The 13,192-nt window shown below is 46.0% G+C and overlaps 1 protein-coding gene across 2 annotated transcripts in view; it reads left to right on the top strand.

The window, feature by feature from the left end:
• CLDN10 (claudin 10) overlaps positions 1-13,192 on the top strand; it is a 64,916-nt gene that overhangs the window by 38,131 nt on the left and 13,593 nt on the right. The window contains exon 1 of one of the 2 annotated variants that reach the window (XM_030455200.1): positions 12,008-12,302. The exons of the other annotated variant lie outside the window; for it this stretch is intronic. Coding sequence (XP_030311060.1) covers positions 12,083-12,302 — 220 coding nt within the window. The 5' untranslated portion in view covers positions 12,008-12,082. Of the gene's footprint in view, positions 1-12,007; positions 12,303-13,192 lie in introns of those variants that run through there. 2 annotated transcript variants of the gene reach the window in all.

Here is a 13,192-nt window from a genome sequence, read left to right as displayed (position 1 = left end):
AAAAACACTGGGCTGCAATGGTACAGAGCATGCCTACAGAAATGCTGAAGACAATACTCATTGCCCACTTCAGGGCAATAGGATCAGGAAAGCTGGAGATAGCTTATCTAGCCAGGTGTGAGTGCTTCCCTAAAAGAAAAAAAGTGAAATCAGTGTCAAAAGCTGGAAACCAACAGGGAAAGAACCTCAGAAACACTTCTTCATTCAAGGCTACTGCAGGCCTTTGGAAAACAAACTGAGATTGCTCAAGAACAAAAATCCTAGCAGTTGCACAAACAAACTGAGCCAGAATGTCAAACCTCATCATAACCCCCTGCCTGAGTGGAGCCAATGAAAGCTACCGACCCACGATTCACAACTGGATCATCTGGAAAATCCTCTCTGATGGATTAAACAAAATAAAGCAAGTTCTTCCTAACAAGAGCACAAACAGTGTGGAAGAAGGGGACGAAAAAGTATGAAAAGCTAAAATCCCAGTGATATCAATGTCTTGATAGGCATTTTTAGGCCAGGGGTTTTTAAGGCAAAACTACAAAGGAAATACCTCTCTGTTTTGCAAGTAAATCTAGATAATTTCTCATAAGGCTAATGAATTGCTGTAATTATTACATGCTCATCCCCTCCCATTCAGTAAGGAAAAATCTATGGATACACAGGTGGTGGCTAGCAGTAGGCAGGAATATCTAATGGAGAAGAAATTCTGTGAATAAGAGAAGCCCTATGATCAGAAATTATTTCTGAACCCTAGTTGTAGATTTCTGTAAGGAGAGAGAAAAGAACACTTTTATTGGCGAAGGGGGGTAAAGTTATTCTAGTCTTCTCTACTTATCCTACTTTTTTTTTTCTGTCTTGCTATTTTCTGAATTGGTTTTATCAGCTTGTAGTGGTGATGCTTACTTATTAAGGTGTATAGGCATGTAGTTTTGTTAAGAGGATATAAAACAGTGGTTGGTGGGATTGTTGGCTAATAATTGTGTTCCTATATTGAGGCAACAGCAGCAAAAAGCCTGATGTCTTTTTCTCATTCTTAGACACCATATTAAGTCAGGGATATAAAAAGTCTTTTTGTCACCTTCTTTCATGCATACAATTATCTCTATATATGATTGTGCTTGTTTGCTTTGCTCTAAGATATAAGAGATTTTCTTTGCCAAAGACAAGTAGTATTTCAGTGCCTTCGGTAATCCGAAGAGCAAATTCTGCTCTCAGGGACGTACATCTTAGTTTAACAGCTCTATTTCATTTACTCATGTATATGAATACATTCAATAATGGATATGCTACGTAAAGGATAGGGTTTATTTCTCAGCATGACGAGTATGTGGCATGAATTGTTCCACTCAGCACAGCTCCAGGTTTTGATGCACTCAAGAGAGGGCTTCCTCCACTCAGTTTAAAGTTCAGAAGTTCAAAGGCACATCTCATTAGAAATTAACCACGACACTTCCAGAATAAGAAGGGAACGAGCTACTCCATGCCTGAAGAGCTTGGCAGGGGCCCTTTTCCCAAGCCAACAGACACCAGAAGCACCTTGCAGCATGGAGGCTGAGCTCAGCAGCAGCACAGACAGGGCAGTGACCTCTTGGAGTCCAGCCTGGGAAAACACAGCCCCTTGGCTTCCCCAAGCCTTGTTTGGAGAGCAAGGTTTGCAGCATGAGCTGTAAGGCACTTGATTTACAGCTGTCTGGGCTGCACTAACCACTTGGGAGATGGCTAGCTGAACATCCAGAGGGATGCCCACCCCTCGGGGCACCATCCCATCTCCAATGAGCTCAAGCAAATCTGTAACTTACCCATCTTTCTGCTGGGGCACAGAAACCCCTAAGCTGACAGGCTGAGGTAGCAGGTTAATCCCTGAAACGCAGCTGGGCAAAGAGCCTGTCAGCTGCTGGGCATACATCCAAGGATGTCACTGGTCCCTGCGTGTGACATGTCACTGGGAAGTGCCTGGGAGGACAATGCCTGGCACAGGACCCCACCTCCATGAGGCTCTAGCAGGTCCCACCACTGCCCAGCCTGCACATGGGCACCTGGGAGCTGGTTCCTGAGCCTAAGAAAGTTTCTTTCCCAGGCAAGAAAATCCCTCTCATAATAAATCTGCACATTTTCCTCTATTTAGTGGGACCACGCCAGGGAGGACCAGGATTTATGACAGGGAATTGAATTTCATGCATGGTTCAGCTTTGCTTTTCATACTAAAGTATTTTGCATTAACAGTATATTCATCAATAACACAAACCCTTCCTCCAGACAAATTTTAACATGTGTGTCAAGTTCTTCAATGGATGCAGCAAACCTGTAGTTTTTGCATGCTGGGTTATGCCTTAACTCTCTCTTACCAGATCAGGTTTTTCCTGTATGTACATACAAAAGTTAACACTTCCCAGAATACCACATTAAAAAAAAAAAAAAAGCTCTGGGTCATCTTTCCAAAGAAACCTTTAATCCTCAGACATCATTGAAAGTCAAACTGTCAATAGTGCACCAACCTGTAGAAAAACAAAGAGCAGTCACTACAATAAGCATTGGTGTTTCCAACCTCAGTGTTTGGCACCCACCAGCATTTTTATTCAGTTGGTATTTGTCAAGCAATTTACAATCAAAAGCCACCACTTTGTCCCATGGAGACTTCTTATATTTATTAATATGCTGTCAGAATGTTTTCTGACTCCTACCTACATGTAACACATAAGATACCTGCAATAGAAAGAAAGAGGAAGAAAAAACCTATTTTTTTCCCCTGAGCTGGCACAAAGTAAACAGATTGCTTCATTATCCCATTTTCTTCCACTTTGCAACTTTGCTTGCAGAAAAAACATGCAGTTCAATACTTAAAAACACATAAAAGCCTCACGACCAAAATCAGGAACACTGATCATATGCATGAGGTGTAATTTAGTGCTACAAACTTTCCTTACAAACTGGACATCAGTAAAAAAAATTAAAATTTCTTCTTTTCTAAAAGATGAAATTAATTTCTGACATGAAAAAGACTTTACACGGTTTTAATGCCATTTTCTCAAGAGTGATTCTGCCCTTCTTCACCTGGCTTGCAGCTAAAATGAATTGAAAAGCTAGAATGAACATCTAGATGAGCCATGGAAATAGCCAGCTGAGAAAAGACAGTCGAGCAAACATGAAAACAGGGAAAAAACACAATGCACACCTGAATCTCTCTTATCAGTGGAAAACACTTTATTTCTTTGCAAGGGCAATGGCAAGGTAGAACTAACTCAATGCAGTGGAAGAAAAATACTTTCAGCATGGGAATGTGAGAGCATTAACACAACAGACAAAGCACATCATGTCCTGTCCTTGGTGAATGTCTTGTTGGCTACTCTGGATTGTGACCCAGCAAAAAAAAACCCAGTCCAAATGAATTTTCTCCTAGGTACTACTGCACTGCTTCATTTAATACCTGCAGTAGACAGGTAGACATTTAATACCTGGCAGACTTTTCTCAAAAGTCAACACAGGGGCACCACGTTGCATTGAGGAATAGGAAGAAGCCACGCCACAAACAACTTGCATGCCAAATGAGCAGAAGCACCACTTGGGACACTAAAAAGATTCTGAGAACATTTGATTAATTTGATTTCTGACAAGGCAGCGTTCTTGGAGGATGGGAAGGCAGGGGGAACCTGATCATATCCCCCAATATATGTATGCTTCTGCTAGAATAATTGTTTTTAAGGTTTTTTGTCTTCTCAGCTCTCATTATTTTTACCTTTAATTGTGGTTCCTTAAGACCATGAAGTTTAAATTTTATTTGAAATCTGTCCTTTACACATAAGAGCTTTCTGCAGGCAGCCCCCCCTTCCACTGGAGGCTTTTATCCACTTCTGTCAAATCCCTCTGCCTACCACTTCTATTTCAAATAGACACACCACTTGGGAAACCAAACCAAACCTAACAGTAGGATCAAAAGAGTATTGTTGATGGAGCAAATGCACATTAATGTGAACCTCAGTTTATCTATTTTTTCTGTATTGATCAAAAAAAAAAAAAAAAGGTCACATATTATTTCCTTATTCCCTTTGTTTCCCTTTGTTTCTGAGTTGCTTGAGCATGTTGATCTAAGTCAGCTTTTAACTCCACTTTGTCACTGTGACCTTTTTTGATCCCATTCCATTTGCTCTCAGATTAAGTCATGCTAGAGAAGCTGCTTTGCTCCAGGTTGTGGTTTTTATGCCCTCGGTTAAATGAAATCTTTCTATGCCACCAGCTGAGACAACCAATGCCTGATAAACAGTCAGGCCGGAGACGGCAAACCACAACACCCTCTCTATGGCACAGCCCTTCTCTGAGTAAACACGGGGCTGCTATGGGAATTGGGGAGAGGAACTGGGAGAGGGCATGGGAAAGAACTTCCTTGCAGATAAGGAAGGGAAGGCATGAAGCAGACCCTTTCACCTGTCTCACTTTCTTCCCAGCTAGAAACTGGGACATATTTGTGTGGAGGGGAAGGTGGCACCTAAGCAGAGCAAGGCACAAGGAGCATGGTCTAAATCCTCACCCCTCACCCATGGTATCCTGGGGTTGATTGCTGCCTCCTGAGGGGTCTTTGCCATGCTCAGCAGTCACCTCACAGTGTCCTTGCTTGTCACCCTGCTTTAGCTGAAATACATGCTCCTTGCTCCTTGCATCCACTCAGGAAATGAATCCCTCTTTTCAGAAGCTCCTCTCTTCATCCCTGCTCCACCTGGGAAGAGTGTTACACTGACAGGGCTAAAGGCCTCCATTCCCTGCTCCCAGCTTTGGCTTTCTCCCTATGTATAAGCAGCTGGGAAAGGAGTTAAATGTACCACTCTTATGAACTGAAATGCACATATTTGTCAACATAAGAGTTCAGCATGTGAGCTAACTACCAGAGCAGCATGAACCACGTGCAGTCATGTTCTGAGTGTAACATATAATATGTAATCATTAGTGCATGACTTAGGGCTATAATAACCCAAATACATCTCAGTGCTACTCTTTTGGCTTCCGTGAGGTAAGAAAATCATAGGATAATAGAATAATTCAGGTTAGAAGGGACCTTCAGAGATCATCCAGTCTAAAACACATCTTACTAGATGGGCATGTTCAGGGCTGCGTCCCGCTAGGGTTTGAGCACCTCCATGGAGAGCAACCCAGCTCCAGAGCTTCACCATCCCCATGGTAAACAATTTTTTCCTAATGCCTAATGGGAATCTCCCATCTTCCAGCTCAGGACCCTTGCCCTGTTGCTGTGCTCCTCCCAGAGCATCAGCTAAAGTCAGGGGACTCAGGGCTATCCTGATGCCTATAAAAGATGTCAGACTCCTCATGCCCAGATCCACCAAGTGCTCAGGAAGCAGCAGAGATCAGCTCTGGACCATGAGGGCAGAGGAGAGGCTCAGGGGGAAACCATTCCAGCTCTAGGAACACCAAGGTCTCAACCTTGGTCTGCAGCTCATCTGCTGCTCAGGACTCAACCTTTTAATTTTTAGGGCTCACTGCAAGGATCCCTTCTGATCTCTGGTGGCTTTGGAAAGACATTTGCTGATCTGCCTCCCACCTCTGTTAAGTCCTTTTAAATTCCATTAGGTACAATATTCTTCTATTTTGCAAACACTTTCTAAATCCCATTACAAAGGGCTGCATGTTCTAAAAATCAGTCCCCAAGTTTCTCTCCTTTCCACTGTGACCTACCCTGGGCTCAGCAAAACTTAACTTGATGTGGAGGCAACCTCAGAACACAAGAGCTGCACCTGTGCTGTTGGCCAGCTGGAATGCACCTCCAGTAAAGTAGGAGATGCCCTTCTTCACATTTCCTGCTCAGTTTGTTTAACAGGTTATATCTATTTTTAAAAGCATTGTATTACAAACTTTGAGGGAACAACAAAGGCTTTTTTTAAAAACAAAATTAGACTGAGGTGAAAAAAAAAAGAAAAAAAAAGAGAGAAAAAAAGAAAAGAAATAATGCATTAATCTCGGTGTCAAGAAACAAAGCCTGTAATGTCCAAAAGTGCTGCACAGGATGGGACTGGGGAAAGCTTATTGGCTTGTGGAATGCAATTTTTCACTCTTTTAAAATGCTCTGGGTTGTCACTTCCTATTAATTTTTTACTTTTTTGTTACATAATATATGACCTGCATATCTTAAAACCATTCCTGTCCTGGCAGTTGACAAAAGACGTGCTGTAATTTAATTGAATTTAATTTCTGATAGCTTAAGAAAAACAAAGGTGGCGACCCCACCAAGGGCTGGTGATTATTAACTGATGTTCCCGCTCTGATGGATTTTTTTTTTTTTTTTTTTAAGGCAACACAGAAACATTCCTTTTGTTGTGCACTCTCCTTTGGAGAAGAGGATCTGGCTGCTCAGTTTTTAGGCGGCACGTTTTGTTCTGCACAATGCAGAAGAGCGTGCAAGCCTCTTGATTTTACACTTGTGTCAACCTCCTCCAATGCACAGGCAAGCTTGAGGTGTATTTCCCAGATCTGTCACTGGCAGCAGACCTGACCTTGCCCAGATGATGACACTCTTACAAGCCTGTCTATATCCCCTGTGCCTCTGCCTTACTTTTTCAGTATTCAAATTCTCAGGGAAACCCTAGCAAACAAGGAAGTTGTCCTTCAATCTTAGAAAAATAAAGTTGGGGTTTTTTTGCTTTTGCACAAGTGCTCTAGGCACCCTGGAAATCATAACATGGGAGAGCCAGGAAAGAGTCACAAGTTGCCCAACCTGTGCATAGTAAAATTACAAGAAAAATTACTCTGGACAAAGGCATGACGACCCTATCCTGCTTATCCTGGCTGCAGAACAAATCCTGTTGTCATCCGGTGTTTAACTTATGAGGCAATGATGATTGCTTGTGATTTTGATCCTGCAAGAGCTAAAATAATATCCTGCACTTCAGACTTAAGAGCAAAACCCATTTCTGAATGGGTTCACTGTTCTTGGAGAGTAGTGAAGTGGAAAGGGACCTGGGGGTGCTGGTGGACAGAGGGATGACCGTGAGCCAGCAATGTGCCCTTGTGGCCAAGGAGGTCAATGGCATCCTGGGGTGCCTTAGAAGGGGGGGGGTTAGTAGGTCAAGAGAGGTTCTCCTCCACCTCTACTCCACCCTAGTGAGGCCACATCTGGAATATTGTGTCCAGTTCTGGGCCCCTCAATTCCAGAAGGGCAGGGAACTGCTTGAGAGAGTCCAGCACAGAGCCACAAAGATGCTGAAGGGAGTGGAACATCTCCCTTATGAGGAGAGGCTGAGGGAGCTGGGGCTCTTCAGCTTGGAGGAGACTGAGGGGTGACCTCACTAATATTTATAAATACATAAAGGGAGAGAGCCACGTGGATGGTGCCAGGTTCTTCTCAGTTATGCCCAGTGATAGCACAAGAGGTAACAGATATAAGCTGGAGCGTAGGAGGTTCCATATAAACACAAGGAGAAAATTTTTCACTGTGAGGGTGACAGAGCACTGGAACAGGCTGCTCAGTGAGGTTGGGGAGTTTCCCTCTCTGGAGACATTCAAAACCCACCTGAATGTGTTCCTGTGTGACCTATACTGGGTGATACTGCTCTGGCATGGGGGGTTGGACTCAATGATCTCCTGAGGTCCCTTTCAACCCCCTAACTTTCTGTGATTCTGTGAAGGACTCTTCTTTACATGGTAATAAAAAAAAATAATTGTGTTCATTATAGAAATACAACAACTGAATACTATTTCATTCATTGTAAAATATATGTAGCTTAAAAGTCTTGGGAATCTGGGAAGGTACCTGCTGGCTGGAAGCTAGCCAATGTTATTCCAGTTTACAAAAAGGGATGAAGGAAGATCCAGGGAGCTACAGACCTGTTAGATCTAGCCTCAGTTCCTGGAAAAATTAGGGGGAAGATTATACTGGGTGTTATTGAAAGGCATTTAAAGAGCAAAGCAATCATCAGGCACAGTCAACATGGTTTCACAAAGGGAAAGTCCCGTTCAACTAATTTGATATCCTTCTACCATAAGGTCACCCCTCTGGTAGATGAAGGGAAGGTGGTAGATGTGGTTTTGTCTGCATTTTAGTAAGGTTATTGATACTGTTCCTCATACCATTCCTCTGGACAAGTTGTCCAGCTGTGGAATGAGTGAGTTCATGTTGCACTGGGTGAAGAACTGGCTGAAGGGCAGAGCTCAAAGAGTTGTTGAGACTGGGGCTACATCTGGATGCTGACCAGTCAGCTGTGGTATTCCCTAGAGTTCAGTTCTAGAGCCAGTCCTGTTCTATATATTCATCAATTATGTGGCTGCAGGAATTGAATTCACTGTTGGCAAGTTTGCTGCTGATACTGAGATGCTTTTGACTTTCTTGAGTTCTTGTAGAAGGACATAGATAGCTTGGAGTACTGGGCTATGATTAATGGGATGAAGTTGATTCCTGGGTACAAGTACAAACTGGGAGAGCAATGGCTGGAGAGCAGCCCTGCAGAAAGGGATCTAGGGGTCAGCAGGAGGCTCAACACGAGTCAACTGTGTGCATGGCATTCAAGAGGGCAAACCCCATCCTGGGGTGCATCACACACAGCACAAGCAGCTGATCAAAAGAGGGAATTATTCTGCTGTATTCTGCATTGGTGTTGCTTCACCTTGAGTGCTGTGTGCAGTTCTGGGCCCCGTGATTTAGGAATGAGTTGAAGGTCCTTGAATACATCCAGAGGAGGGCAACAAAGCTGGTGAAAGGTTGGAAGGAATGTCCTATGAGGAGCAGCTGAGGTCTGTGTTTGTCTGGTCTGGATAGGAAGCTGAGGGGTGACCTCATTGCTCGTGACATCTTCCTGAGGAGGAAAAGTGGAGAGGGAGGTGCTGAGCTCTTCCCCCTAGGATCCCTGGGACATGTGGGAATGGTTCACAGTTGTGTCAGGGAAGGTTTTGACTGGATGTTAGGAAGCATTTCTTTACTGAGAGGGTGGTCAAACACTGAGCAGGCTTCCAGTTCAATCACCTTCCTAGAGAGGTGACTGATGCCCCAAGCATGTCAGAGTTTAAGAGGCATTTGGACCATGCCCTTAATAACTTAACTTTTGGTCAGCCCTGAATTGGTCAGGTAGTTGGACTAGATGATCATTATAGGTTCTTTCCAACTGAATCATCTGTCCTAAACATTTAATAATAACTCCCCCTTAAAACGCCAGTTTTTTGCCCAAAGACCAAAGAGACTTGCCACAAAAAATGAAGCAGAAAAGTTGGTTTTATACAAAAAGACACTTTCTTTCCCAGGCTGAGGGAATAAAGCCACACATTCAAATGATGCACCAGAAAACTGTGTTAATGCAAAAGCTCACAACACAGGGACTTGCAGTTGCACAAGAGAGAGAAGCTGAAAATGTGATAAAGGGAGAAACACAGCCTCACAGGTGAATGCTTTCCAACATCTAATCCCTGCAGATCCCAGACAACACAAAGGAAATACCACAGGGGAAGGATATCCCTTGCAACTTCCCTTTCTCTTCAACATTGAGTAAATACTCAGCCGTGCACAATGTCATTTTGGGCTCACACCACCACAGGTGAGATCAAAAGCTGAACATCTAGTTGTGATGCTAGATGAGAAGGACAGTAACAACTGGACGAGAAACATAAACATCCTCAGAAGCAGCAGTGGCAGGAGCAGAAAAGAGAAGCCTTTCCCTGCAGCTGAAGTGGAGCCTGGTTCCCATGTACTCTGAGGCCACATGACATCATTCTGGATAAATTCCTTAAAAAAGGAATGGACATACAAATTAGCCTTACTTGAAGGGTCCTCGCTCACATGCAGAGTGGGTTTGAGGTGAAATTAACTTCATCTGTCCTAAGTCATTTGTATGGGCTCCCTGTGAAGTCCCTAACAGTATGTATGTACCTGCCAGAGAGACACGGGCCCACACTTCACAGCAGAGCCAAGGTCCAGATCTGCTGAAAGCAGAGTGTTTGGGACAGCAGAATTAGTTGTTGGAGATCCCAGACAGAGCCCACAGCAGGTTCAGCAAGGTTACCCACCCAGACTGCCCCTTCCACAGCCCTTTTGGGATGAGGTGACTATGCTTGTAAGCAAGCTCCTCTTTCTCCTCTTCTTCATCCCTGGGGCTCAGACTGAGACCACAAATTCCCCAGACTGTGCTGCTATGCTTAAAAACTCATTCCAGACTCCCAGTTCTAGTGTGGCAGTACACTGAAAACTTCTGACAAGACTTGGACAAAATTTGCCCAGACACCAGTCCCTGGATTCAACAAGCTTTACATGAACCAAACCTGCTTCATCAACAAAAGAATAGGTGAGCTCTCCTCATCATGAAAACAGGATGACTCAGACTTGGACTCAAGTTTCCTACCTCAGATTGGATTAGATCCCAGCTAGATAGCTGCTTGGATTGACCTAGCTCTCCACCACCAGCAGAGATCCAGTCTGCAAGACCTCAAAACGTTGTGATGGGGGAAAATATTAAAAAACCCTCTTTTTTTCCCTTTTCTGCCCTGCCTTGGTTCATAAGTTGATGTAGATGAGACTTGGATCTATGGTCCTGCCTGGATTATTTGAAGAAGCACTTCTCTGTGTCCCAAAGTGAGCTCTGCCTACAGCCTGACACCATAGCAGTGTGTGGTTCACCCACACCCAGACCCTTTCTCTCTTACCCCTCCCGAGGAGAGGACATCTTGGCAGAGGTTGAACAGGGAGCTGCAGCATATTCCAAGCCCAAAGCTGCTGTGCAAACAAGCCTACTGCCTGCTTTCCCCCCTTCCCCTTCCCTGCCAGTGTCTCTGGGTGTCCTTTGCAAGTTGGAGGGTACCAGGGAGGCAGAGAGCGGGCAGAGAGCCACCACATCAGTAAATGTGGCCACAGATCCCATTTTAGCCTGCTGGGACATTAACAGATCAACAAGCAACCCCTGTTCCCATTGAGCTCTGACACACATCCAGGGGAACACCTAACTGGTTTTCTTTCTTTCCTTTTTTTTTTTTTTTTTTTTTTTTTTAAATATCTGTAAAGTTATTGCATCCGGGTTTGTGTCCACACGGCAAAACCAAAGAGCATTCATCATAAGAATAATGCTGTAAATGTGGCTTCTTATCCTCCTCAAGTGATTGCCCACCTGGCAAAAGGGTTTAGAAAACGTAACAATAGTTTTGGAAATAAATAGGAGGAAAGTAAAGACCGGCAGTGTACTTTCCACATCAATGGCAAATATACTACTGATGTGGAAAGTAAACAGCTTCAAACAAGAGGAGAAGCCGCGGTGGATAACGTTACTCCTGTGAGCTGCAGGCTCAAATGCCAGTGCATTAAGACCGAGGTAGCAAATCCCAAGTTCATCGCCTCACGTTGCAAAACCAGCTACTAAAAGCTGTATCGTCTGTGGCCAGATAATACCAGGAGGCCAGCTGAAATTCTGAGGATGGAAAAAAAAAAAAAAAACCATTTTGCTGTGTATTTCGAACAGCTTATCTCCTTGTAGGAATACGGAGCGCTCAATAGGGCCGGCACACCTGTATTCTACACGCATTGCTCAAAACTACCCTGCCTGGCAAGGCTGTTTTGGGGTGTCAGGGGGCTGTTTGCATGCGGGAGATGCAACACTGAGGAAACGCTAAGGGAGCATCTGCCAAGTCTCCGCCAGCCTCTCTCTCCCCCTCAATACCCTGCAGCGCACACCTGCAAGGGAGAGAGGGAATAAAGCCTCACTGCGGCTCTCCTCGCTCTTGGTTTTGTTTCGGGTCCGATTTCCACCGCTGCTCCGGGGGATACCCCGTTCACCCCTCTCACACAGACGCGGGGTCCACCCTGCAGCCGCACTCCCCTCCCTTTTCCTCCCTCTCGCAGCGTCGGGGCGCGGCCGTGGGGACCCCGGGGAGGTGCCGGGCGGGACGGGGGCGGTCCCGGGGGTGCCGGGAGCTCCCTCCTCTGATTGGGACTGCTAGGTTCAGGGCGGCTGCTGCCCCGTTCCCCCCCGCTCCGCTCCGCCCCTCCCCTGGCCGGGGCTCCGCCGCTGCCGGCTCGCCGCAGCCGCGGCTCCGCGCCGCCCGCCCGCCCGCTGCCTCCCTCCTGCCCGGTGCCTCCTGCCCTCTGCCCGCTGCCTCCTGCCTGCCTGCTGCCGGGCCCATGGCGAGCACGTCGGCGGAAATCATCGCCTTCCTGCTGACTATATCGGGATGGGTGCTGGTGTCTTCCACGCTGCCCACCGACTACTGGAAAGTGTCCACCATCGACGGCACGGTCATCACCACAGCCACTTTCTGGGCCAACCTATGGAAGACCTGCGTGACCGACTCCACGGGGGTCTCCAACTGCAAGGACTTCCCATCCATGCTGGCGCTGGACGGTCAGGCTCCCACCGACCCCCCATCCCCATCACTGTACCGCTCCGCGGGAGTTGGGGGCTCCGGGGGTCTCGTTCGGGATCGGACCTGGAGCGGCGGGGGGCTTCGGGGGGGGGACAGGGACAGGGCGTCTCGGCAGGGCTGACGGGGCAGCGGGGAGGCGGTCCGGATACCCGGGGGGACCATGGGGACCCCGGACGGCGTAGCTCCCACATAGGGTCGTGGGCAAGTCCCCTCGTGTCCTCTAGCAGTGGCATCGCGCTACATGTGCACCCGCGTGGAAATACTCGTTGGTTTAGTTTGGGTTTTTTGCCTTTAAAACCCACCGACTGAGGTTATATTTGGTGCCTAGGTGCCCATTTTGGCTTCTCTCTTCCTGTCACTACCTGCTTTTTTTTATTCCCCCGCCGAAAGACTCCGTGCGTGTGGATTTGACACAGGAGGAATGCAGGCGCGTTTTTCTTGCCGATTTATTTTCCGACTGTCGTGACATTCCTCTTTTTTATGCTTTTGCCAGCCGTGCAACGGTCAGTGGAGAAGAACAAGCCTTTACGTCATTTAATTAATGTTTCTTTGCTTTTTTTTTTTTGCTTTTTTTTTTTTTTTTTTTTTCCTAAGCGGTTATTAACTCAGGTGTAATTGCTTCATTGATAAATGACAGCCTAAGAGCTCGGGGCAGCAAGGGACTCAAAGGTATGCAGAAGGTGATGCATAGTTTGGCTTAGTTTTTAGGGCAGTGCAATTTTGAAGCAAAGCTGAGGGTTTTGCTGTCGTGCCTGAAACCAGAGACTGAGCTGCGTTTCTTCCCTGGTTAAGGGGAAACATTTTTGCCCTTTGAGGAAGCCCTACTGGGAAACTGGGTCACTTTTGCCTAAGCCTTTGGGTGGTGAAT

The sequence above is a fragment of the Calypte anna genome, chromosome 1 (genome assembly GCF_003957555.1).
Source record: "Calypte anna isolate BGI_N300 chromosome 1, bCalAnn1_v1.p, whole genome shotgun sequence".
Taxonomy (NCBI): domain Eukaryota; kingdom Metazoa; phylum Chordata; class Aves; order Apodiformes; family Trochilidae; genus Calypte; species Calypte anna.
The sequence above is the reverse complement of the archived record's forward strand: the minus strand, read 5'-3'. Positions and strand labels throughout refer to the sequence as shown.